This window comes from Phalacrocorax aristotelis, chromosome 4 (assembly GCF_949628215.1).
Source record: "Phalacrocorax aristotelis chromosome 4, bGulAri2.1, whole genome shotgun sequence".
Lineage (NCBI taxonomy): Eukaryota > Metazoa > Chordata > Aves > Suliformes > Phalacrocoracidae > Phalacrocorax > Phalacrocorax aristotelis.
In genome coordinates, this window is record NC_134279.1 from 29,095,585 (window position 1) to 29,118,686 (window position 23,102).

At 45.7% G+C, this 23,102-nt stretch overlaps 2 protein-coding genes across 8 annotated transcripts in view; both read left to right on the top strand.

The window, feature by feature from the left end:
- The first annotated feature begins 3,770 nt into the window (after positions 1-3,770).
- On the top strand, positions 3,771-6,049 carry H2AZ1 (H2A.Z variant histone 1). Its single transcript, XM_075090758.1, has 5 exons — positions 3,771-3,938; positions 4,327-4,404; positions 4,813-4,926; positions 5,382-5,511; positions 5,664-6,049. The coding sequence occupies exons 1-5, from the start codon at positions 3,936-3,938 to the stop codon at positions 5,723-5,725; spliced, it is 387 nt and encodes a 128-aa protein (XP_074946859.1). The 5' UTR covers positions 3,771-3,935; the 3' UTR covers positions 5,726-6,049.
- A 1,334-nt stretch (positions 6,050-7,383) lies between these two features.
- DNAJB14 (DnaJ heat shock protein family (Hsp40) member B14) overlaps positions 7,384-23,102 on the top strand; it is a 34,668-nt gene continuing 18,949 nt past the window's right edge. For 6 of the 7 annotated variants that reach the window (XM_075090760.1, XM_075090763.1, XM_075090765.1 and 3 more), the window contains exons 1-2: positions 7,384-7,728; positions 13,690-13,864. In XM_075090760.1, coding sequence (XP_074946861.1) covers positions 7,596-7,728; positions 13,690-13,864 — 308 coding nt within the window. In that variant the 5' untranslated portion in view covers positions 7,384-7,595. Of the gene's footprint in view, positions 7,729-9,626; positions 9,761-13,689; positions 13,865-23,102 lie in introns of all 7 variants that reach the window. The other variant, XM_075090761.1, reaches the window with a different exon arrangement.

Consider the following 23,102-nt stretch of genomic DNA (forward strand, 5'->3'; position numbering starts at 1 on the left):
CCACTTTTGCAGAAACTAAAACCCTGCAAGAAACAAATTCAAGAAAGAATCCAAATAATACCGTGTTCATAGCCTAGTCGTTAGTGAGGGGTGAGAAGTGATCCTTGCTTTACAGAATGTGTCTGTATTTTGCAGGTGACTGAAAATGAGTGTTAGTCTCCAAGGAAATCATATTAAGTCGTAGACAGAGTAAAAAGGAAAGCTGCACTACACCCCAATTCTCCTAAAATGTGTTGAAAAATGTGCTCTGAGAATGTAGCCAGGCAATTAGATGTCCCTCAGCTACAACTCTGTCTCCAAAGGGGAGGTAATCTTTATCCAGTGGCTCACACGCAAGGTTCACTGCCTCCCAGAGAGGACTTGCACAAAACCTGCTAAGGCAGGGCACAGCACTCGGTTGGAGCCAGCAGCGTTCCACTGGCAAAGCTGTCCGGCTTCATGGGGTAGGTGCGAAGCGTCTGTGGTCCAGCATACCATAGCAGTGGCCTGTCTCTTGGACTGCATGTAACATACTACAACAAAAGGAGGTCACCATAGGGTACCTTACCGAACACAGACAGGGTTGTAGTACAAGTACAATGTCTTATAATGAGAAACATCAGAAAAACTTAACACAAATAAAGCAGTGGCACAAGGGCTGGGTAACTGATGCAAAGCTTTTCATCGCTGGCCTTCAGAGGTGATAAAAAGGTACCCAGCACACCAGCCACTGAGACCACAGGGCATGAATACCATTACACAAGCCCAACTATCAACAATTCCATTTCTAGACCCACTGCATGACTGCACCTTTCCTCACCACATTCCCCATGGCCTTTCCTTCTAGAGGGATTTTTCACCTTCTTAAAGGGACCTATTAATGTTAATTGGACCAGTAAAAGCCAATTACTCTGCTCTGCCCTTGTTGAAGGATATCTTCCTTCTCCCCCATGAAGTGGTTACATTATAAAAGCTGGATAAGGCACTCAGGAGGTAGGCTTGGGGTACTACTTTCGTCAGGAAGATGGAGGTGGTAAGTGCTCCTTTTGTGTATGTAGGATTGAGGTTGAGTTATTTGTGCTCACAACTGGGTCTGAAGTTGCTTTGGGGTTGCTCCTAGTGTACCTAAGTAAGTTTAATTCTTCAAATATTGGGGGGGGAGTTCAGTTTGTGCTTCTCAGAGAGGCTTGTTAGCTAGCATAGGGTGACCTGAGGCTAGTTTCATGTACTCTACCTGACACATCCCTAACCTGATCTGTTTGGTAAATATACACCCTTGTGCTAGCTTAACCTTCCATGTTAGGCTGCCTTGCCTGCATAAGGAGCTACTGTAAGGAGCCCTGAGTGGCTGAAAGTGTGCAGCAGAAATGAGCCATTGGGGAAGCTCACGTGGGAAGCAGGGAACGTCTGTGGCAGAGATTATCTCCATCTGGTAGAAGGCCTTTTTGTTCCGCTTCCTAGCAGTTCTGTGGACAGAAACCAGGGAGAAAAATCAATTTTTCTCCTCTTACATCTTGAATGCTTTTCCCAGAGGGTCTTAAGGCCTGCAACTTAGCTTCTTTTCCCTGTATGGAAAAGGGCAAATGGCTCCTGGCTGTAGGCACTTTGGACAGAAATAATTTTTAAAATAGCAAGTTGAATGAAATCTTAACTTCTGCAGGCTTCTGTAAAATCTTGAGGTTTGTTTTCAAACTTTAAAAAAACCCAAATCCTCTTATCTTCTTGCTTGCCGACGGAAAGCATAAACAACGAATTCTTCAAATAGACAGAGGCACCAGACAGTTACATAAAAACAAACCACCAGATTCCTGCATGTAGGAGTGTCTGCTCTCAATTCGGTCCTGCCTCTCTGTGCATGTGCCTGGAAGTAGGTCTCCCTTCCCTGAAGCAGGAGCAGCTAACACAAAATGTCTGAACTAAAACTCCGGTGTTGAAGGCATTGACCACACGGCCTTAGGCTGTCTGGAGGCTTGAGCAAAGTGTCCTTTGTAACTAGGGCACCAAGTATTTGGGTTCAGCCATAGGAGCAGAAAAGCCTCAACGTTTTAAATCTTTACTATTTCGGAAAACACTGAAAAATCCTTGAAGAGGAGCTCTAGGGATCACCATGTACCCTCTTATCTTAAAGCTCTATTTTGCTTGTTGCAGACCTGAAGAAAGTGGAAAAGTTATGGTGAGGAGAGTATCCTCACAACAACATTATGCTCAGCTCTATCTTCCATTAAACCTCTGTCTGTAAGAGCACTCATCATGCTTTGGACAATTCAATATCAAGGTAAAAGAAATACATACACTGATGCCTACTAAAGTGGTAGCTTTGTGATTAGACTGGTAAAGCACATGACAGATTGAGCTAGTCTTCCCTCTAAAGAACGATTCAGCCACTGAAGGGTCAGTGTTTCTCCCTGAGCTTGTTGCATACTCACAGATAATTTGGGTGTCTCGCAGATAACCAAGATCTATGGTGTTCTGGAATAGCACAATGAATTGGGGTGGGGGTTTTTTTGAGTCAAAAGAGGGAGATTAACTGAGAACATCTCTGACTGAGCTCTGAGGTTAAACAGCTAGCCTGCTTTTTTTTCTGAAGTAGAAAGAATGATGCTGAACTGAAAATGGCACCTAAAAAAAAAATGGGGCTAAGGCTTCATTTCAGGGAAATATGGGCAGGGATTTGAAGTGCCCAGGCTGAGGATATCTGCACTGCACTAATTAAACATCACACACAGAATCAAATTCATGATGAGCAGTTTTTAACCGGTTTCTAAGATACACACTGAGAGTGATGGGTGCGAGGCAGGGTTGCCCTTGGTCATCATTCATCTCTTGGGTAAGACAGAGGTAAAAATAAAAACCAGTGGAGGTGTGTGGAGTTGCTGGCCATGCCGGCACTTCCCTGCCCCCAGCATCATGAAGAGTAGATGTGACTTCATCCCTGTTCAAATGGCACCAGACGGCCTCGTGTCTTCCCTAATGCTGTGTATTAGCTCTTCATCCCGAGCCTGGGATGTTATCTCCTTCAGGCTGCTTCTGAGGTGCTTTGTACACTAAGGCAATTAACGCTATGGGAGAAGGCTTCAACCGGTAGTGTGGCGGATCTGAAACAGCTCCAGTGAAAGGCAAGGCAGGGCAGGGCAAGGCTCGGTACGGGAACGGGGCCTGGCAATAAACAACCCTCAATAAATGACCTGGGGCGCTGGGTGACTTCTGGCAGCCACCTCTCGCTCGGGTGATCCCGCCGAGCCCCGACACCCCATCCCCGGCCGCCGCTGAGCTTCCCTGAGGCGCCAGCGGGTCCCTCCTCCAGAAGGCCCCGAGAGGGAGCGCGGAACCCGGCCCTCACGTCCCGCTTTGCGGGTAGGCGGGGGGCGGCTGCGCGCCCTTGGGGCCGGGCGGCTGATGGAGGGCGGGCCGGGCGGCCCGCAGGTACGCGCCCTCGGGCCGGGACGTGCGGGGATGGCATTTCCGTCCCCCTCAGGTAACGGCGGAGGGCGGGAGCGGGGGCGGGCCGGGCCGGGCCGGACTGCACTAGTGCTGGGGCAGGCCACGGCCACCACAGCCGGAGCCTCCCGCGCTGGGGAACTGGGGGCCACCGTCCCGGGATTCCGCCCCGCACTACCCTCCCGAGCCGTCACAATCCCCCCCCCCCCCCATAGGCGCCTGTCCCTTTAAATAGGGGTGTGACCTCCCCCGCACTCCGCATCGTGAGGCCAGCCCCGCCCCGCCCCGCCATTGGTTGTCGCTGGGGGAGAGCGGCCCGCCCCCGCCCGCAGCCATTGGCTAGGGGCGAGGCTAGGGTTCCCGGATGCAGGCACGTTCGGCCGTTATAAAGGGCCGGGGGAAGGCGGGAGCGGACGCAGTTTGAATCGCGGCGGGTCGGGGTAGGTCGGTGCTGCCGCCCGGGCTCCCTGTGTGCGGGACGCTCTCTGCCTCTTTCCGCCCCTGCGGTCCGGTTCGCGATGGTGAGGAGCCGCGGGGGTCGATCGGGGGCGGGTGTGCAGCCGGGGCGTGATGGTGGCGGGGATGAGAGTGATGCGGCTGTTGGGGTGAGGCGGAAGCGCGGGGGAGGGGTGGGGAGACCGCAGGTGGCGCGTGCGTTACCTGCCGGTAGGCAGCGGGGGGGGGGGGGGGGGTCGCACGCGCTAGCGGGGAGAGGGAGCAGCGGTCGCGCATGCGCGTGGGGAGTGGCTCATGCCGCTAGGTGTTAGCGGGCGGCGCGCAGGCGTGGTGGCGGCGCGCGTGGCTTCCCGCGGGAGGGGAGGGCGGGGGTGGGGGGAGAAGGGGAGCGCATGCGCGGTTATGCCCTGGCGGGATCCGCGCCAATTCCCGGGCACCTCTCGTCTCCCCCAGGCTGGCGGTAAGGCCGGGAAGGACTCTGGGAAGACCAAGACCAAAGCAGTGTCCCGTTCTCAGCGGGCTGGATTGCAGGTGAGCGGGGACTGGGGAGTGGGTGAATGAAAGTCCGGCTACCCTTCCATCTCTCAGTTGGCTACACCTTGTGAAACCTGCACAGTCTGCCGTCTGTTTCTTGTCTGGAATGGTGTAAGGATCTGTTCAGTTCTTGAACGTGTTCATGTCTGGCTCGAGTATTTTTAGACTTTTTGTATATATGTGCATGAGGGAAGAGAATTGCCTTGTGGCCATTGCTACTGCTTGTGGTTAAAATTGTGAAGTTGCTGATGGGAACTTGGCATAGAGTGTCCTTAACTGCATTCTCAAGTGTTGAAATGCAGCCTGTACTTCTGCCACTGGGGTTCTGTTGCCCAGCATGTGGTTTAGAGTAGTGCCTTTCTGTCTCTGTCATCACAGCCTATTCATACTTCTGTTATTTTCCAGTTCCCTGTTGGCCGCATCCACAGGCACCTGAAGTCTAGGACTACCAGCCATGGGCGTGTAGGAGCTACAGCTGCTGTCTATAGTGCTGCAATCCTGGAGTACTTAACAGCTGAGGTAAAGCTCCTGCAAGGGGTGCAAGCAAGTTGGTTAACTCCAAAATGGCATAATGACCAAAGCCTACTGTATATTGCCAGTTTGGACCAGGCTAAGAACTCTTTGCTTGCTTTGAGCCAGTTTTAAGTGCATGCATTGTCAGGAGACCATGAACTGTGCGTGGGACCTCTTGCTCTGCATTTTGTGCAGATCAAATCACCATGGCTTATAGAAAAGACGGGAGAGTGAAGTATTTTATAAAATAAGTGTCATTACAGCATGTTGTATTTGCCATAAAGCACTTAGTCTGTTCCTGAGGAAGACTAAACACAGAGCTCCAAAGGAAGAACCCTTTCACAAGTGGCATTGTTTGCTGTTATTAATAGCATGTCTGGCATAGAGAATAAAATAGCAAGGGCTGTGCAGTTGGTCTCATTTGATTTGTGTAACTGGTTTAAAAATGGTCCTGTCCTCAGGTTCTTGAGCTGGCAGGAAATGCATCCAAAGACTTGAAGGTGAAACGTATCACTCCCCGTCACTTGCAGCTTGCAATTAGAGGAGATGAAGAATTGGACTCTCTCATTAAGGCAACAATTGCTGGTGGTGGTATGTAAATTGCTTGCTAACTGTGATTAGTTGGGTGGCCGGAACCCTAACAGACCAGAGGTTGCTTAATAGTCTCATTTTATTTGAAGTGCAAAGTTCAGGGAGACTGTCAAAGAGAAATAACACTGTCTTTAATTGTTGGTCTTTCTTAGGTGTAATACCACATATCCACAAGTCTCTCATTGGAAAGAAAGGACAACAGAAAACTGTCTAAAGGATACCAGGATTCCTTGTTATCTCAGGACTCTAAGTACTTAATTGTTCAGTGTTGGTGATTCCAGTGGACTGTATCTGTGAAACACGATTTTGCCTTTTTGTAACTGAGAAGCTAAAGCTCCCTCGAGCTTTCTAACAAACCAAATTTCTGCATTGAAGTCTTAACCGTATTTAAGTGTTACCATGGCTTCAAAGAAGCTATTGTATTTGTAGTGGGTTTCGATTGAGCTGACTGTTTTTAGATTGGTGAAAGGAAATGTTTGGTTTTGTACAGACTTTTCATCCACTAGAGTGGAAATATTCAATAAATGTTATATCAAGACTATTGTCTCTTGTCTGCTAACTGAAAAAGTCTCAACTATGCAGCTCTCAAAGCTCTCTGACAATCCTACCAGCTGTGCTTGGGCTTTCTGGAAATGGCCCTAGAACACCACCTATTAAGTGCCATCAGGTGAAATGGCACATGGGTTTTATCCTGCAAGGTTAGATTCTTGCTGTGTGAGCCTGCTGTGGAGTGCCTGCTGCCTTCAGCGGGGCAGGTGTAAGGCTGGTGCTATTTAAGGCCAGTTTCACTTGATGTCAGCCTTTGTAGAGGGAATGGACCCCTCGTGGAGGAGGATGGTAAGCTAAATGGATGTTGAAAATCCACAATTTCAGTTGATTTTCTTTATGGTAGATCAGGGAGAGACACCCATGGAAGCAGGGGCTGTACTGCAGCAGCCTCCACTGGTTTGCAGGGTTATCACATTTGAGGAAGAGTGAAACCTGCTTCCAAGGCAGCATACGGCTCTGTCTTGGTGTGGCTTTCTCACAGGTGGGCTTTACCTTTGCTGCCTGCAGGGGTCTGAATTGGAAGGCACTTTTTCCCTGTTTAGTCTGAAGCCCTCTAGCAATGAGTGTCCAAAATATGCAATTTGAGTTCAAGGATGGAGTGGTAGGGTTTTAACTTCTGTGACACAGTAACACCCTTGGTAGCAAGCAGGTTAAAGGGGGTTCTGGTCATGCCTCGTTTAGCTGTGCTTCTTCAGCTCTGCCAGTTTGTTTTTTCCTGAGAAGGTGTGCCTGTCGCTGGGGTGTGGGTAAACCTCTGCCTCTTGGTGAGGCAAAGGGTGCTGCTGTGGCTGGGGACAGTGAGCTCCAGCCCTTCCAGAACTGTTCCTGCAGCAGCAAGGTACTGCAAATGAAGCTGTTCCTGCAGTGAAGGGGCCTGTGGTTCCTATAAGCTCTTTCGGGTAATGATCTCTGCTGCAGCACTGTGGCTGGGAGGCGCTGACCTAGATGGTAAATGTTGTCGAGACCTACATTGGCTGTGCCTGTCCCGGGAAGCTGCGGTGCTCCCTACTCCGGTGCAGCACCTGGGCGCTTTCCCCCTAGAGACGCCGCTCTTGGCATGATGTAATTGATGTCGCTAAATTTAGTGAGTGGTTACGAGGCGCTATGAAGTACTTTAAGCCACCGTTAATGCACCGTAAATGTTAACGCGTGGGCTCCCCTCCCTGGCCGGGGCTCTGGAGAGGCCCGCCCGGGCCGGCGCGGCGCTTCCCGGGCCGCAGTGCAGCACTGCCGCCCGCACGGTGCTTTTCCATGGCAGCGGCGGGGCCGGCCGGGAGGAGGCCGGGGCGGGCGGCGGGGGGACCTCCGGCCCTGGCCGGTGGCGCATGCGCGGCGGCGGGCCGGGCTGGCGGCCGTGGCCGGGGCCGCGCTGGGGCTGCGGTACCGGCTGCGCGGCGCGATGAGCCCTGCGGAGTGAGGGGAGCCTCCTCCCGCTCCCCTCCTCTCTCCGCCCCTCCGCCCCGCCCGGCTCCGCTCTGGCTTCAGGTCCCGGCTCTCCGCGCTGCGGCGGGCGGAGGCAGCAGAAGGAGAAGCCCATGGAGGGGAACCGGGACGAGGCCGAGAAGTGCATCGGGATCGCGCGGGAGGCGCTGGAGGCCGGTAATCGCGATCGCGCCCTCCGCTTCCTCGGCAAAGCCCAGAAGCTGTACCCGACCGAGACGGCCCGAGGTGAAGCCCGGCGCCCCCTCGTCCCTGCCGCTGCGGCGTCCCCCTCCCCTCTCCCGCTGCCCCGCTTCGTCGGTTCGCGGGGGTCCCCTCCCGGCGGGGCGGCCCTCAGCTCCCCCGGTGGGCTCTGCGGGGCGACGCTGCCCCGAAACCCGGCCGGGCCCGGGGCCCTGGCCCCGTGCGGGGTTCGGCTGGGGGAAAGGCCGCAGCGATGGTGGAAGTGCCGGGAGGAGCGCCCGGGGCGGGCGGATTGCCACCGTCAGTGTGTGCCGGCGGCGGGGAGCGGGTCTGCCGCCCTCCGCGCCGAAGGGGTTCGCTCTGGGCCGGCCCGGCCCCTCGCCTGCATCTCCCCCCCTCCCTTCAGCCGTCGGTATCAGCGTCGCCACGCAGACTAGGCTTAGACCCGGTTAACAGCAGGACACCTCAGGCCCCAGGCCGAGGCAGGCTGGGTTGGCTTCTCTTCTGTCACTGTGAATTAGTCCTTGCTAACAGCATGCAGTAGGAGCTGCTGCTCCACGCTGGGCCGTGTCTTCATCCTCCAGCTTACCGCTGGTTTCGGTTTTCTCGGTTTCATTTCCCCGTTAGTTGTACAGTAACTATGTGGGAATTGCACACATAGCTCGGATTTAACTTCCCGAGAGAAAACGGGATAGGTGGCTCCCCCTATGCCTTAATTGGCTCTTCAGTCACTTTTGTGCTAAAACTTGAAAAATAATTAGCATCTCTCTAGCAAAAGGTGTTCAGAAATTATTTTTTAGGAAGGACAACAGTAAGGTTTCAGTGTATGCAGAGCTGTTAGCTGTCTTGGAGTCTTTCTGTCACACAGGGTCAGGAGTCGGCTTGAAATACCTTTGAACGCAGCAGTGACTTGTTGCGTTCCTCTGGTTCTTGCTTATGTTGTTTATGCCATGGAAGGAATAAGAAAGACTTCAGTGCTCTGTACTGACTTAAAGGCCTCAGCATTTACCGTTTTTGGAAGATGACTTTGGGGTGAAATCCTAACTGGAAGTGTTCTGTGCTGTATTTTATTCTTAATGAAGCCTTTAAGTCAGGTGAGCAGATTCAGTGAATGGTTTTCTGTCCTGTCTTACCTCCTGACTGCTTTTTGTATGCAAACAATAAGCAAAGGTCTTGTTAGCACTGTTCTTTTTTTAAAGTATATGGTTTTTTGGGAATGAGGTGGGTTTTTTTTTTTTTCCTGCAAGACAGGATGGATGTTACTGCTAAATCATCTGTAAGAAGGTAACTGTTGCTTTGGATCAGGAATGTGGCCCTGTTTATACTCTTGCCACATTAGATACCTCTCTGAAATAAAAACAAGGCGAAGTTTGCCATATTCCCTTAAATTTCTGTGACTTAAGAAGATGACATGCATGAAAATACTTTCAGCTTTTTGGAAGTTGTGTTGGTCAATAGGCAGGAAGGCTGAGGGTTTCGATTCAGCTTCTTTCCACCAAAGAGAGCAAATACCTGTGCTTCATAGAGCTTATTACTGTCTCATACCTTCAAGATAAGAGTTACAATAGCACTCGGAGAAAAAGAAAAAGAAATGGTATTTCCATTTGATTGATGTTTTCAGTGTTTGGGTTTTTTTCCTTTTAAGTAGGACTGCTACTACATAACCACCGTTGGAAAGTATTCAGTGCAAGAAATAGATGTCTAATTAGGCTATTGTCTGTAGGACACTTGTTTTATTCACTGTGGAAATTAGGAAAGTATGTCACCAATGAGGTACAGATCTGGTGAAAAGAAGACGGTCTTGTGGTTACGGTAGTGGACTGTAATTTGGGGAATTGTGTACTGAAACTAAATGCTTCACAGAAGTTCTCTGTGGTGTTTAAATAAGTCACTTCACTCGGTTTCTGTTAGTGATGGCTAATTGTTTGTGCTTCATTTTTCAGGTATTCAGCTTGAAACAAGGGCCTGATTTGTGGAACTGGTGGGCAGTTAAAGCTCCATCTGAAGCTAATGAGAATTGCAGATGCCCTAATACCACTGAAAAAAAAAATCAGGCCCTAGGCCTGATTTGAACTAGGTACTTAGAAATTAGGGGACTCTTTAAACTTGCAATATTTCTGTACTTCAGTTTTCTAGCTGTGGAAGTTGGTAATTCTTTTCAAATCATCCCATTTCCTCCCAAAACAACACCAACTAATTGAATTTTTTTTAAGTTTGAGACAGTTAAATAGCCCTGTTGAAAGAGCAGTAAGCTGCAAGGACTCAGAACGTCTTGTTTTCAGGACAGGAACTGGAAGGTGTTCAATAAATTAGAACTGGAATTTTACACTGTTAAAGAACAAATTAAATTACTGCTTCCTTATCTCATTGTCATCTTTTAGATAAATTAAGCGGGGGTCCACTTGGAAAAAAAAAAACCAGTAATTCATTAGGTAATTAAAAATGTGTCATAGCACATAGCTAAGAGAAGGAAATGGTTATGGTTTTGTGAGCTTTCTTAGTTCTAATATAAATTCTTAATTTACAGTCATAATGCGTTGGGTTTATATGGTGATAGGACAACATGGTGCAGCCCCAGTTGTCATTGTGCTTGCTTATTTTCTCTTCGGGGTACGGATTAGAAGGTAGTTCGTACCAATTTGTCACTGAAGTCGCGGATGCTTCATAGGTTGTATCTTTTGTATCATTTTGGGAACAGTTGCCCACCATTTCACAAATGATGTTTGTTGCATAAAAGCAATGAGAACAGTAGTGCTGAATCTTTTACTGATGGGAGCTTCCTCCTCCCGATGTTACAGCGGATTATAAAAGGACAGAGAGCAGGTTTGAACTATTGTCTCTAAAACAATACTACATGTGGTTTGATTTGGGCGACATCTGCATTTAAAGTGCGTTCAGCACTAGTTCAGTTACCAGTGAAGTTTAGTTTTGTGAAACAAAGCTTCTGCCTGAAATACGCTGACTGCAGCACTGCTATTTTAGGGCTTTACTAGTGTGAAATGTAAGGTCAGTGCTTATTTAATGATACTTAGCTAATGACTTGATAGTAGCAGTGTTCATGTTGACGTCACTCTTGGCTAGAAAATTGGTTTACAATTCAGCTGTTCAAAATATTGTTTGATTATGATTTTTGCTAATGTTTCATCTTACAACTGAATGGAAACTAATTTCTGGTCTGGAAAAGATTTGTAAGAGTGGATTTAAAGATAACAAAGGACAAGGTCTCCTATTCAAATTTAGGTGCCATTCTTTTTTGGAGATGAAGGCAGAAAATGGCATTAAGGACATTTGAGTGCTTCTTAAGATATTCTTGCACTATTCCTGATGCTGCCTGTGAAAACAAACTTCTCTCTTCACGAGTATGTGAGCTTAGTTTTTTAGGGTGTTGCGTTAGTATGAATTCTGAATTCAACAGTTTTTCCATTAGTGAAAGTGGGGATCATGTTCAATGCATAATGGAATCAAATGCAGTGCAAGGATCTTTCATTCAGCAGCGGGTAACAGTACACACAAGAGAGCCTTCAGACACGTTCGGAGATAAGAATTGTTGTCTTACCTGCTAACAAAATAAGTCCTTGCTTCCTTGTGTGTCCTATTTTAAAAGACCGAGATGCACAGTGAAAGTTTTCTTTACTATGCTGTTAGTACTGCAGCTCTAACAGCTGGTTTTACCACAAGCAGTTCATGGAAGAGTCAAAGTTGTTTCTGAATATCTGAACTGTATCATTTGTTTGAAGAATCCAGTGGCCCCAGACTCTTTGTATGGTTTTCTTTTTCAGTGTAGAACAATAGCATGTTTGTATATGCTATGTCCTTCTATCTTAAGATGTTAACACTTAGGGATTTCACCTTTTTTTCTTTTTGCAAGCGCCCTGCACTGTCTTCTCAGCAGTGCAGCTCTGTTATGGGGATGGGAGGTCTGAGAAGGTGATTAGAGAAGTAGTAATGTTAAAAGTATAGTGCAGCCAAACCAATTCATGAAAAGATTTACCAGCTAAGCTTGCTGTGAAGGAGACATTGGACATCAAAAATGGAAACTGTTGTCTATATCCGTGTTTTTACCATTATTGCTACTACTGATTTTGCACAAGCGTTAGCGCAGGGATGGGGAATTTCTAGAGCAGTACCAATATAAAGACAGGATTTGCAAAATGTTGAGTAAGCATTATTTCTAGAGGGTAAGTCAGGGTCACATGTTCAATAGGATCCCACATGATACCATTATTAAATATCTAATGTCACAGAACAGCAAATGAATAATTTTGTTTTCTGTTATCACTTGTCTGGAGCACACTTGGACTGAAAATGCTTTGTTCTGAGGGCGCTGTTTGTTCAAATCTGTGTTCTTAATTATTTCTTAGCCTGCAGTCACAGTCACCTTGTTGCAGTTGTTACTATTTCATTTACCTCAGAACTTCAAATGCCGCAACGGATGATACTAGAATAAACTGTTGCAAATATTTGGATATGTGCTTCAGTTATAATCCATAATGCAACTATAGCTCTCTTGTTTTCAAGAACTCAAATTCATTTGTAGCGAAAACATCCTCTCAGTATGCAACTCAGCATCTAAATGTTAGCCTTTTCTGTATTTCTGCAGAAAAAGCCTGAACTGATCAACTAATGAATCTTGCTGAGGCAGGCACGAGCACAGGACCAGCACTGAAGTCAGCTGACTTTCTTGTTCAGGTCGAGTGTAGCTATTCATCTGCAGTACTTCAGAGTGCTGTGGCCAGTGAATAAGTAGTGAATTAATAAGTAAAAGCAAATACCAGGGAGTTTTAAGAAGCACATCTTGGGGAAGTGGTTCTTACCGTTTTAAAAAAAAAAAAAAGCTAAAAAGCTTTGCTTTCTTGTCTCTCCTGTGCTTCTCTGAGTTACAGGCTATGATGTGTAGGATTGCAGTTTTTTCCTGCTCTCAGAGAGACCATGCTAGTCAGAGGAGAAATTTTTTTAATTAGATTGAGGAGAAAATCCGTCAGTTGCCTACTCACTAGCTTCTGGAAGAAAATGTTTCTAACAGTAAAGCTATGACATGCTTTCACAGTGAGTGGGACATTCTTCTTTGAGAGTTTTTATCAGGGCATTTTTTAATGCAGATAGTAACTCCTAGTTACTATGTAGTCTATGTAGTTTGCCATCTTGGTCTGAAAGGATCTCTTTTCAGAAAAGATGGGCCGTTTAATAATGTTTGATCCACATTATGCTTCATGTGCAGTCCTTTAAGTTAGGATGGTACTATTTCTGATTTATTGGTAAGACGGGTACCCCCAAAATACAAGCTTATATCCAGAAAGAAAAAGAAAACTTAGTGTCTGACAATTTATTAAAACTGCTAAATTTGAAATGTGTCGGAACATGGAAGGAAAGAGGATTTCAAGATCTAGCAAAAGCATGCTGGTTTTCAAGGTTCAGGTCTCAAGAGCTGCGTGTAGTTGGCTTGTCCTGTATAGTGTGTGGCACTTAACAGTAGTTTGAATTTCAGCTGGTGTTGCCTGGAAGGGGTAAGAGCATCAGCTTGTGGCCACTAAAGGCTCAAGATACAAATGGCTATGTACTGTAGCGACTGAAATGTGCTGGAGATGGTCTTGGTGTCTGTATGGAATATTTTGCAGGCTCTTTAGAGTGTTACGTTAGTTGTTCTTTTCTATTTACAGTTGCTTATGCAGGTATTCTGATGTTTTCACGCCAAAGAATGGGTTCAGTGTCTCTAAAAACCATCTAGAAATGAAAGACCTGGACAAATTCTCTCCAGTATTAAATTACCTTGGCAGAGGTGGAGGGGAGTCCAGCCACTAATTTTGAAACATTTTTCCATAGTTTTGCCACAAAAAGGCGTTGCTAGACTAGCTTCAGAAACATTTGTGGTACAAAGCGGTGATCAGTAAGGAAGGAGGATGTAGCAGCTAGTCTTCACAATGTGGTGCTCCCATTTAAAGGTACTTTAGAGACCCAACTTCATCGCTGATGCCTATAATGGTCCTATGATATACTGTTGTTTTATAGTTTTGTTGGAAGCCATTATGAAGAATGGAAGTACTGCTGGGGGAGACACTTACTGCCGAAAACCTGCCAGTAGCAATGATCAAAGTAAGCCCAATAGCACGAAGGAGAGCAACGCATCTGCTACAGGTGAAAGTGGAAAAGGCTACACCAAAGACCAAGTGGAAGGAGTATTCAGGTATGGCCTTGCTTAAATACATCACTGCTTTTCATTCTAGGTATTATGTACTTATGCTTTCAGCTCTAGCACCTGAAGAAGCAACATAAAATTCAAGGTTAGCTGAGAGGGGTTAGCTGAGAGTTTTTCTGTGTTTAAACACAGCGTGAGATGCTGTCACTTTCTGTAAGAAGGATTTTACTCATCTTTATATAAAGGAACCTTGATGGTTTAAAAAGAAAATAGTCAAAATAGTTATTAAGTAGATCTCATGTTAAATGGAAGAAGTGATGAAAATTTTATAGTACAACTTGCAGGACAGTGTTTCTATTCTTAAATATTCTTATACTCATGATATCTAAGTTGATATTGCATGCTCACTCCTAAAGGTTATTTTCAAGCTAATCTTGCTGTACAGGCTGGTCTTAGACCACTGTTAAAACTATTTTGCTCTGGAAGTACAGGTATCTGAGAAGCACTGAAGCACATAGTCTAAGTTGCATTATAAACTCTGTCTGGACTGCATGCAGCATGGTAGTATTAAGATGGGGTGATATTAGGAAAGAAAGATGTGCAAAAAGAAACAAGCATCAATAAAAATGTCCTTTTGAGGCGAGTAACTCCTATGTTATCATTGCATACTTTTTGGCTGCATAAGTGAGAAAAATATTGTTTGATTTGTGCTCTGATTTCCACTAAAGAAATATGGATACAGCCACTCTAAAACTGCACATCTCAGAACCCACCTGTGTTTTCAGATAAGCATCGCCCAAATATTTTCAAGGGAGCTCAAACAAGGGACATCAAGAGGTCCTCATCTCCTAGTTTATGTAGATTGGATGAACTGTTGTGCAAAAGAGAAATTTGTGAATTTTTGTGTGTGAAATATATGTTGCTGTTGATATTATCTTGGGATCTTTTCCTGAAGTTCAATAATCTGTTCAGCTATGCTAACTATGAGGAAAGGGCAGCTTTTCCTTGTTGATACAGCAGCTTTGCATTCAGGCAGGTAGACAGCATCTCTGGCATGGTTATCCTCTTGGTCTTGCTATTTAGTAGAGACTTTCATTTACCGTCATGTCTGCTTAACTAATGCTATTGCCCTTCACGATACATCTAAAGTAAAACCTGAATAAGCTTGTACATTTTTGGAATAATGTATACACCTTGAAATATTAGCTGTTAAAATCAACGCAAAATGTGTGTGTGCACGCATGCATGTTGAGACAAAATATCCAGAAAGAAATCATGTGTAAAATAAGGGTTAGATCAAATTGAGACATGTAACACATTCTCAGAAAGCTGCTACAGGGAAGGCTGTATTGCAGCCAGTGTTCACTCACCCGTGACGTACCATTCTGAGCTGCCCTCTCTTTTGACATTAGATTCCCTGCAAGTTCTTTTGTTTGTTTTACCAGAAAGTAACGTTGCCTACTTTTTCTTGAGTAAAATGGTGTTGTCGAGACAGCTTTTCTCCATGGTATGATTTAATGGTATTGGGTATTGCTTCCTTGAAGGGATTCACTAGATACCAGATAAAATTAATCAAGTTTGGTGAAATAGGTACTAAGAAGCAACATTGCATCAAGATTATCCTCAATGTGCAACTTAGGTGAATACCTCTAACTCTGGTTCTGATCTCAACAATCTGCTTTGTGAACATAAAATCTGGGGTTTTAAAACATACCTGGATTTTTGCAATTAAGCAATTGCAATAGCTTGCAGAACAACCCATGTTTGTTTTTATTTTACAGACCACTTAGAAAATTAGCTGTTAAAACAATGTCTTGACCTTAGCTTGAGTGATGCCACCATCCTTCAGTTATAGCAGTTTATCAACCTTTGGAGAGAGACTGAATTTTGGTTTAGATGTGTGGTAATCAACAGAGCAAGTCCCCAGTTCTTGTTGGAAGTTTTCAAAAGTTTGTCATGTTGTCGGTTAGTGACATCAACGCACCAGTGAGAAAATTTGTGGTTAACAATTAAAAAAACATGCACACCTTGCCAAGTAGAACAGGATTAAATACAAACATTGGGCTAAAACTTAATGGAAAAATATAACACGTTCAGTGATGATAGCTGAGAGAAAGTTCATGTTTAAACTGCAGTGAGAATGAGTTTTCTAGTTGGAAACATGACAGGCTGCATATGTTATGGCTTCAGTCAGGCCCCAGACTTTTCTAGTGAAATGAAATGTGCCCCTCTGGTGAGGGTATTCTTCAGAGAGTACACCTTGTCACCACCATATTTCTTTCATTCTGCCATACCACAGTGGAATGGTTTTCGGACTTTTGAATTGGTTAAAGAAATGCTGCGTGAAAAGAGGTGGTTTAAAATAGTGTTCCATGTCTGATTTTTATTTTTTTTTCCTAGCTAGCAAGGTAGGAAAATCTTCAGTTTTTAATAAATTCTGAATCTTACTATGAATTTGATTCTTGTCAAACGAAGTTGTTTTGTATGCTTATGATTTGAAAGGCGGTCATTATCCTCAAGTATTCTCTCTAGGAGGTTTTTGGTTCTGTATTAGTAATTGAATATAGACTGAGATAAAGCATTCCTGATTTAACTACACATGCTATTTCTAACCCTTTTTCATAAGCTCTAGCAAGCAGTTGGACGGGGGGACTGACTCTGAGCTCTCTGACTTGGATCACTGATTAGCAATCCTGAAGTTGTCCAACTATCTTGAATTTGCTTCTGACAATAGATTTAAGAAGCATAGCGAAGACACACTGGTAGCAGTATGACTAATTCATCTAGGTTACTCTAGTAATGTGGGTAGGTATGAGCACAAACAAGCACCTCTGGGCTGTTTTTATTTTTCCCATGTACACAGGGGACACTGATCACTAGCAAGCTACCATAACACTTCTGTAGAGCATTACATGAGCTTGCAAACAAGTTGCTTGACAGGGAGAAACATAAGATGCAATATCTTTCCACTGATTGCATAGGTGCTGGGGGATGCTCTGTTCTTTGTGGGAACTGTGCTCGCTGTTTCAGTGTGACAATCTGAAGCTTGAGATATCCAAAAGCACTTTGTTACTTTTGAATTGAAATGCTTTGAAAATGCCATCTGTAGTACATGCATCTTTTTCTTAATGATGCTTATCTTGTCACCGAGGGCTGGATCAAGTTGCTTTAACACTTTAGGTGACCTGCATATCAGAGACATTGACAGGAGACTACCAGAAATTAGTTAGGACCCACAGTAGACTTATGTCTGTTTGGAGCAAGTGCCCTAGAAGTCTCTAGGCAATTGAAAGCTGTCTGAGCAATGTCAACTTAAGATAAGTGCATGAGAATCATCTGCTTGACAAAAAGGGGAGAAGTTGCTTTTGGATTCTGTGGTCTTTGCTTTAAAGCAATTCCTTTACTGTTTCATGTAGGTTATTGGTATTTTTTTTTCTGAGATAAAGAAATTAAACATTTGTGTAAGAAAGGAAATTTAAACAGTTTTTTCTTCTAGTTCACTTAAAACAACCGAAGAAGTAGTGCTGATCAGAATTACAGTTATCAGAGTTCTTAATTACTTTCAAACAAATTCTCTTCATCATATCTGCCTACCCATACCAAGTGTGCCGATCCTCTGGAAAGGTTTTGTGGACTAGCATGAAATTAAAAAAAAAAAAAAAGAGATCATTTGCCTGTTGTGTATTAAACTTTCCCATTTCTTTTCATGCTGTGAAGTGTGTATTATCTGTTGTCTACTACATGACATAAAAAAAAGTTTTGGAGATATAGACAGGTTGCATGCTTTATACAGACTCCCTTCTCCCTTTAAATGATCTTAAAATTCATACCATGTCTGATGTCTCGTTTTTAGTAAATAAGTCATAACATGTATTCCATATTACCTTCTTGACATCTGAAAGATAACTGCCATGATTAGTAGTATGCTAAAGTTGGATTGCTGTCTTCTGAAAACTGGGGTGGAATACTGCTTTTCCTGCCGTGCCTGCCCCTCAGAAGAGAGCACAGGAATGAAATTTTGTGTTTGGATCTTTGAACTAGAACCGAAACAAACCAATAGAGACGTGAGTTCTGTAGGAACCTTGCAAGGCAGGATTAAAGCAGGGGGGGTGGACAAGATGATCTCCAGAGGTCCCTTCCAACCCCTGCCATTCTGTGATTCTATGTGAAATGTCATCCAGTAGGGGTCGAGAATAATCAGCAACCTGATTTGAATTCACGGAGTAAACAAAAAAATTGCCTCTAGACATTTCATGGATCCAACTAGAAGGAATGTAAGTTGTGTGACTGACTTTTTCCAGTCCTTCTGCTAAGACTTCTGCAAATTCAGCAAAAACAGATATAGCATTAGTTTTTTTAACATAGGGTCAAGAAGATAATTAACTGAAAGTGGAATAATAAGAGCAATCAACATGGGCTAAAATGGGGGGGAGGATAAAACACAAAGCAAATAAATCAGGGCATGGCTTTAATTAGGCTGCTAGAACCACTGTGAATTGTTGAAACGTCCAGTTGAATGGGTGAGAAAGTCAGGGTGGAAATAAGTCATAGAACCTGTCATGGAGAAGTGGCACAGAAGATATGGTGGGCTTTCCCAGAAAGCTCCTGTCTTTAATTGACTCATTTTATAGCTAAAACAAAAGCTTAAACAAAATCTGGAGAAAAGAATGCTGATGTAAACACAGCCTTGACTATTTCATGTAATACACACAGGAGAAACAAACTGACCAGGTACATCCAAGAGCAAGATACTGAGACTAGCACCCTAATGTATTGTTGAATCTATCAGTAAAACAGATATCTGAAACTTCTGGTGCATTCATTTCAGAAACAAGGGGTATACTGGTACCAGCTCAAGTTCCTCGACAACACTGTGACCTTCTCTTTCCAATATACAGCACTTTTTGCAGACCACACTTACATCATCCAAACTGTGACTGGCACATTCCCAATTCAGCTGCAAGATGCCATTTGCATCAGGCTCTCTGGCATCACTGGAAACCTGACCTATGTAGAAGTTGGTCTGCTTTTTACTGTGGTTTTCTGCTCCACTCTGGGATCAGAAGTCAGTGTAGCTTCCTCTTGCTCAGTTCTTTGTCACTAACATTCATGTTGCTGCTCAGTTCACATTACTGTTGGGAGAAATAATTGTGGCTCCCATTGCAAGCTTTTTGAGATTGCGGTTGAAGTATTTCTTTTTTGGGCTGTCCGTATGCATGTAGACAGAGGCTTTGGAAGGCCCTTTGAAATACATAGTCATACTCAAAACTTCATGGCTATGGATCGCTGCAGGTATTTGATACAGAAATGCAAGCATCTCTGACAGGCTTTGTTAATCTGATAAAAGCTGTTGATGCTGACCTAATCTGAATTGTAAATTTGAAAAGTGAAAGAAGCGCCACAGCAGTAGGATCGCATAATTTTGTAGTCACAGGAGAACCCATGGTGGTAGCCCCAGAGTTTCTGCAGGCGAGAGCAGACATTTCAGGACCTGAAGGGCTTCCTCTGCCTTCAGCTGTCAGAGCATGGAGAGGAGCCCAGTGTCAGGCAGAATTGGCTCTTGCTGCAGTTTGAATCTGGCTGATCAGTTCTACTGCAGGTGGCTTGTCAACTGCAAGCTCAGATAGTGGAGCTTTGCGAGTCATGATGAGATACCTCTCAACAGATTGTGGATGAATGTAGGCCATTGCTCGCCCTCATGCTGTTTGAGAAATCTATTCTCTAAAAGTCAGATATTATTTCAGGAACACCCAGCAATGCGCCCTCCTAAAACAGCCAGCAAATCTGTTAACCAGAAGGACAGTGTCAAAGCGCTGGCAGGGGACTAACAATTCAGCAAGGACAGAAATTAGCCAAACAACAAATAATTAGATAGCAATTCAGATACAGGAGTGATCCAACCAGGAATGAAAAACACAAAAAAAGCAATTCACCAAAAAAACAAAACCCCAAACAAATCAACAGTGAAAGCACCAAACTTCACATAAGCCAAAAATAAACAGCACAAAAGTCCATTCAGTACAAAAGTGGCTGTCTTAAGCAAGTAATATGTAAATTGCAATTTTAAAAAGAAACAGCCGTGTGGAATTTACATATGCAAGAAAGTTAGCACTAGGGACTGCAGTGCCTTAAGTGCAGCAAAACCAACAAAACAATTTGAAATGCAGCTTTCAGATAGTTACACAGAATGGTATAGGTTGGAAAAGACCTTTACAATCATCAAGTCCAACCATAAGACTAACGCTGCCAGTTCACCACTAAACCGTGTCCCTAAGCACCACATCCAAACATCTTTTAAATACCTTCAGGGATGGGGACTCAACCACCAACCTGGGCAGCCTGTTCCAATCCCTGACAACCCTTTCAGTGAAGTAGGATTTCCTAATATCCAATCTAAACCTCCCCTGGCGCAGCTTGAGACCGTTTCCTCTTGTCCTATCACTTGTTACTTGGGAGAAGAGACGAACACCCACCTCACTACAACCTCCTTTCAGGTAGTTGTGGAGAGTGATAAGGTCTCCCCTCAGCCTCCTCTTCTCCAGGCTAAACAACCCCAGCTCCCTCAGCTGCTCCTCATAAGACTTGTGCTCTAGACCCTTCACCAGCTTCATTGCCCTTCTCTGGACACACTCCAACACCTCAATGTCCTTCTTGTACTGACGGGCCCATAACTGAACACAGAATTTGAGGTGCAGCCTCAAAAACTCTATCATTTCATGATTGCTATACCAAAGACGGCTTCCAACCATCACATCGCCCACAAGTACTCCTCTGTTCATGAACACAGGTCCAGCAGGGCGCCTTCCCTAGTTGGCTCCCTGACCAGCTGTGTCAGGAAGTTATCTTCCACACACTCCAAAAACCTCCTAGACTGTTTTGGCTGTATTGTATTTCCAGCAGATATGTGATAAGTTGAAGTCCCCCATGAGGACAAGGGCTAGCGATCGTGAGGCTTCTCCCAGCTGCTCGTACCACAATTCATCTGCCTCTTCATCCTGGTTGGGTGGTCTGCAACAGACTCCCACCATGATATCTGTCTCGTTGGCCTTCCCCCTGATTCTTACCCATGAACACTCAACCCTATCGTCACCATCATTAAGCTCTAGACAATCCAAACACCCCCTAACATACAGAACTACCCCACCATCTTTCCTGCCTTGCTTGTCCCTTCTGAAGAGTTTACAGCCATCCATTGCAGCATTCCAGTTGTGTGAGTCGTCCCACCATGTTTCCATGATGGCAACTCTATCATAGTTGTCCAGCTGTACAATGGCTTCCACCTCCTCCTATTCATTGCCCGTGCTGTGTGCATTTGTGCAGAGGCACTTCAGCTGGGCTGTCGTCCATATCACCTTCTTAGAGGAACACCCCTTAATGCCTTCGAGGTCTTTCACTGGTCTTCCCCTCTTGGTTCCTAGTACCTCAGTAGCCACTAGCTCATCTCTGTACAACTTTATCTCTGCTCCAGTGAACCCAGCGCATCTCAGAGACACAGCCTGAATGCCCTCACTAGCTCCCTGTCTCTCTAGCCTTGGCATGTCATCCCTCAGCTTGTCTCGGGCAAGCCTGATATTAACCCCCTGCCCCTTCAAGTATAGTTTAAAGCTCTGTCAATGAGCCCTGCAAGCTCATCAGCAACGACCCTCTTTCCCCTTTGGGAAAGGTGAATCCCATCAGACACCCGCAAGCCTGGTGCTGTGTAGGCCATCCCATTTTCCAAAAAACCAAAACTGTGGCAATGACACCAGCCACAGAGCCATGCATTAATAGGCTGGGTGCATCTGTTCTTTCCATGGTTGCTGCCCGCAACTAGAAGGAGAGAAGAGAAAATAACCTGTGCTCCAGAGTCCCTTACTAGCCGTCCCAAGGCCCTGAAATCTCTTCTGATTGCCCTCGGACTGTGTGTTGCAGCTTCGTCACCTCTCACGTGGAAGAGCAGTAATGGGTCATAGTCTGAGGGCCGTATCAGGCTAGGAAGTTTCCTAGCAATGTCCTTAAGCCAGGCCCCAGGGAGGCAGCAGACTCCCCTATGAGAGCAGTCTGTTCAGCATATTGGGCCCTCTGTTCCCCTCAAAGGGAGTCACCTACAACTATAACCCATCTTCTCTTCCTCATGGAGGCAGTTTTTATATGAGGGATAGGCCTTTCTGTCCCTGGCAACACTGCTAGTGTAGATGGACTGTTATCGACACCTTCTGTTGACTTGTCTTCCACCTGCAGAGCCTCTTACTGTTGTACAGAGGCACGCGGGAAGGTGCGGTGGGCAAGGAGGGTCCACGCCTGCTGCCCTGAGCGTGGACTTGCCCCCATTCACTCTTTTCCTTTGAGCTACTGCCTTCAGCTTGCTGGGGGAGGGGTACAGGAACCCCTTGATTTTGTTTTTTTTCTGGTGGCTGCTCCTGTGTCTGTTTCAGGGAGGGCAGAGCGTGGCACCACCAATCTCTCTCTTTTTCAGCCTGTCTTGTTCTCTTACTCTTTCTACCTCCTTGGGTAGCTCTGCCACTATGCTGGGCAAGTTGTCCACCTGGTCACCCCTCACACAGCTGTTCTCATGACTGCCATCCATTACCTCTGTCAATCCTTGCAGCCTGAGACCTGGACTGCGGCATGTTTTCGTGGGAGCTCTTTCTGGGTTGCCACATCCATTCTCATGAGTGCAGAGGATATAGCTCTCTGCCAGGTGGATACCACAGCTAAATTCCTACTGAAAGGATGATGACTACCTAATGAACTCACCTCTTGTGCTGGTAGGGGTGACTATACCCTTCCTGCACTCACATCCACATGAACTGCCACACCACGCTCTGTTGGCGGCAGTCCTGGTCTCTGGTGCTCCCCTGGCTGCTTTTTATGGGGGTGGGTGGGGCTACCATTGCTTTGGTGATGCCCTCGCCTGCCAGCTCCTGGCAGGTCTCTCCGCTGCCCTGGTGCTTCCCTGCCTCAGGAAAACCCTGTTTGGGCTGAGAGCACTGTAGGACAGGGGTTTCAGATGCAGTTAAAAGACATAATTAATATCAGTAATGAGTCTTTTCCAAAACCTCCACTGGTTTTACTCAGTTTTTTTCCCTGCCTCTGCTGGCCAGTGTTGTGTGGCCTGCAATAGGAGGTAAGTGGGAAGGGCACGGTTCCTTCCATTCATCTGCCCTCCCATGACAAATCCCCAAAGGAGAGTTCAGTGCTCCAGGTGGGGGAATCTGGCAGAATGAGAATGGTCAGACAGCAGTCTACCTGAGACAAGGGGTGAGGAGTATGTCCAAAAAGGCCTGCTTCTGCTGAGGGACAAGGA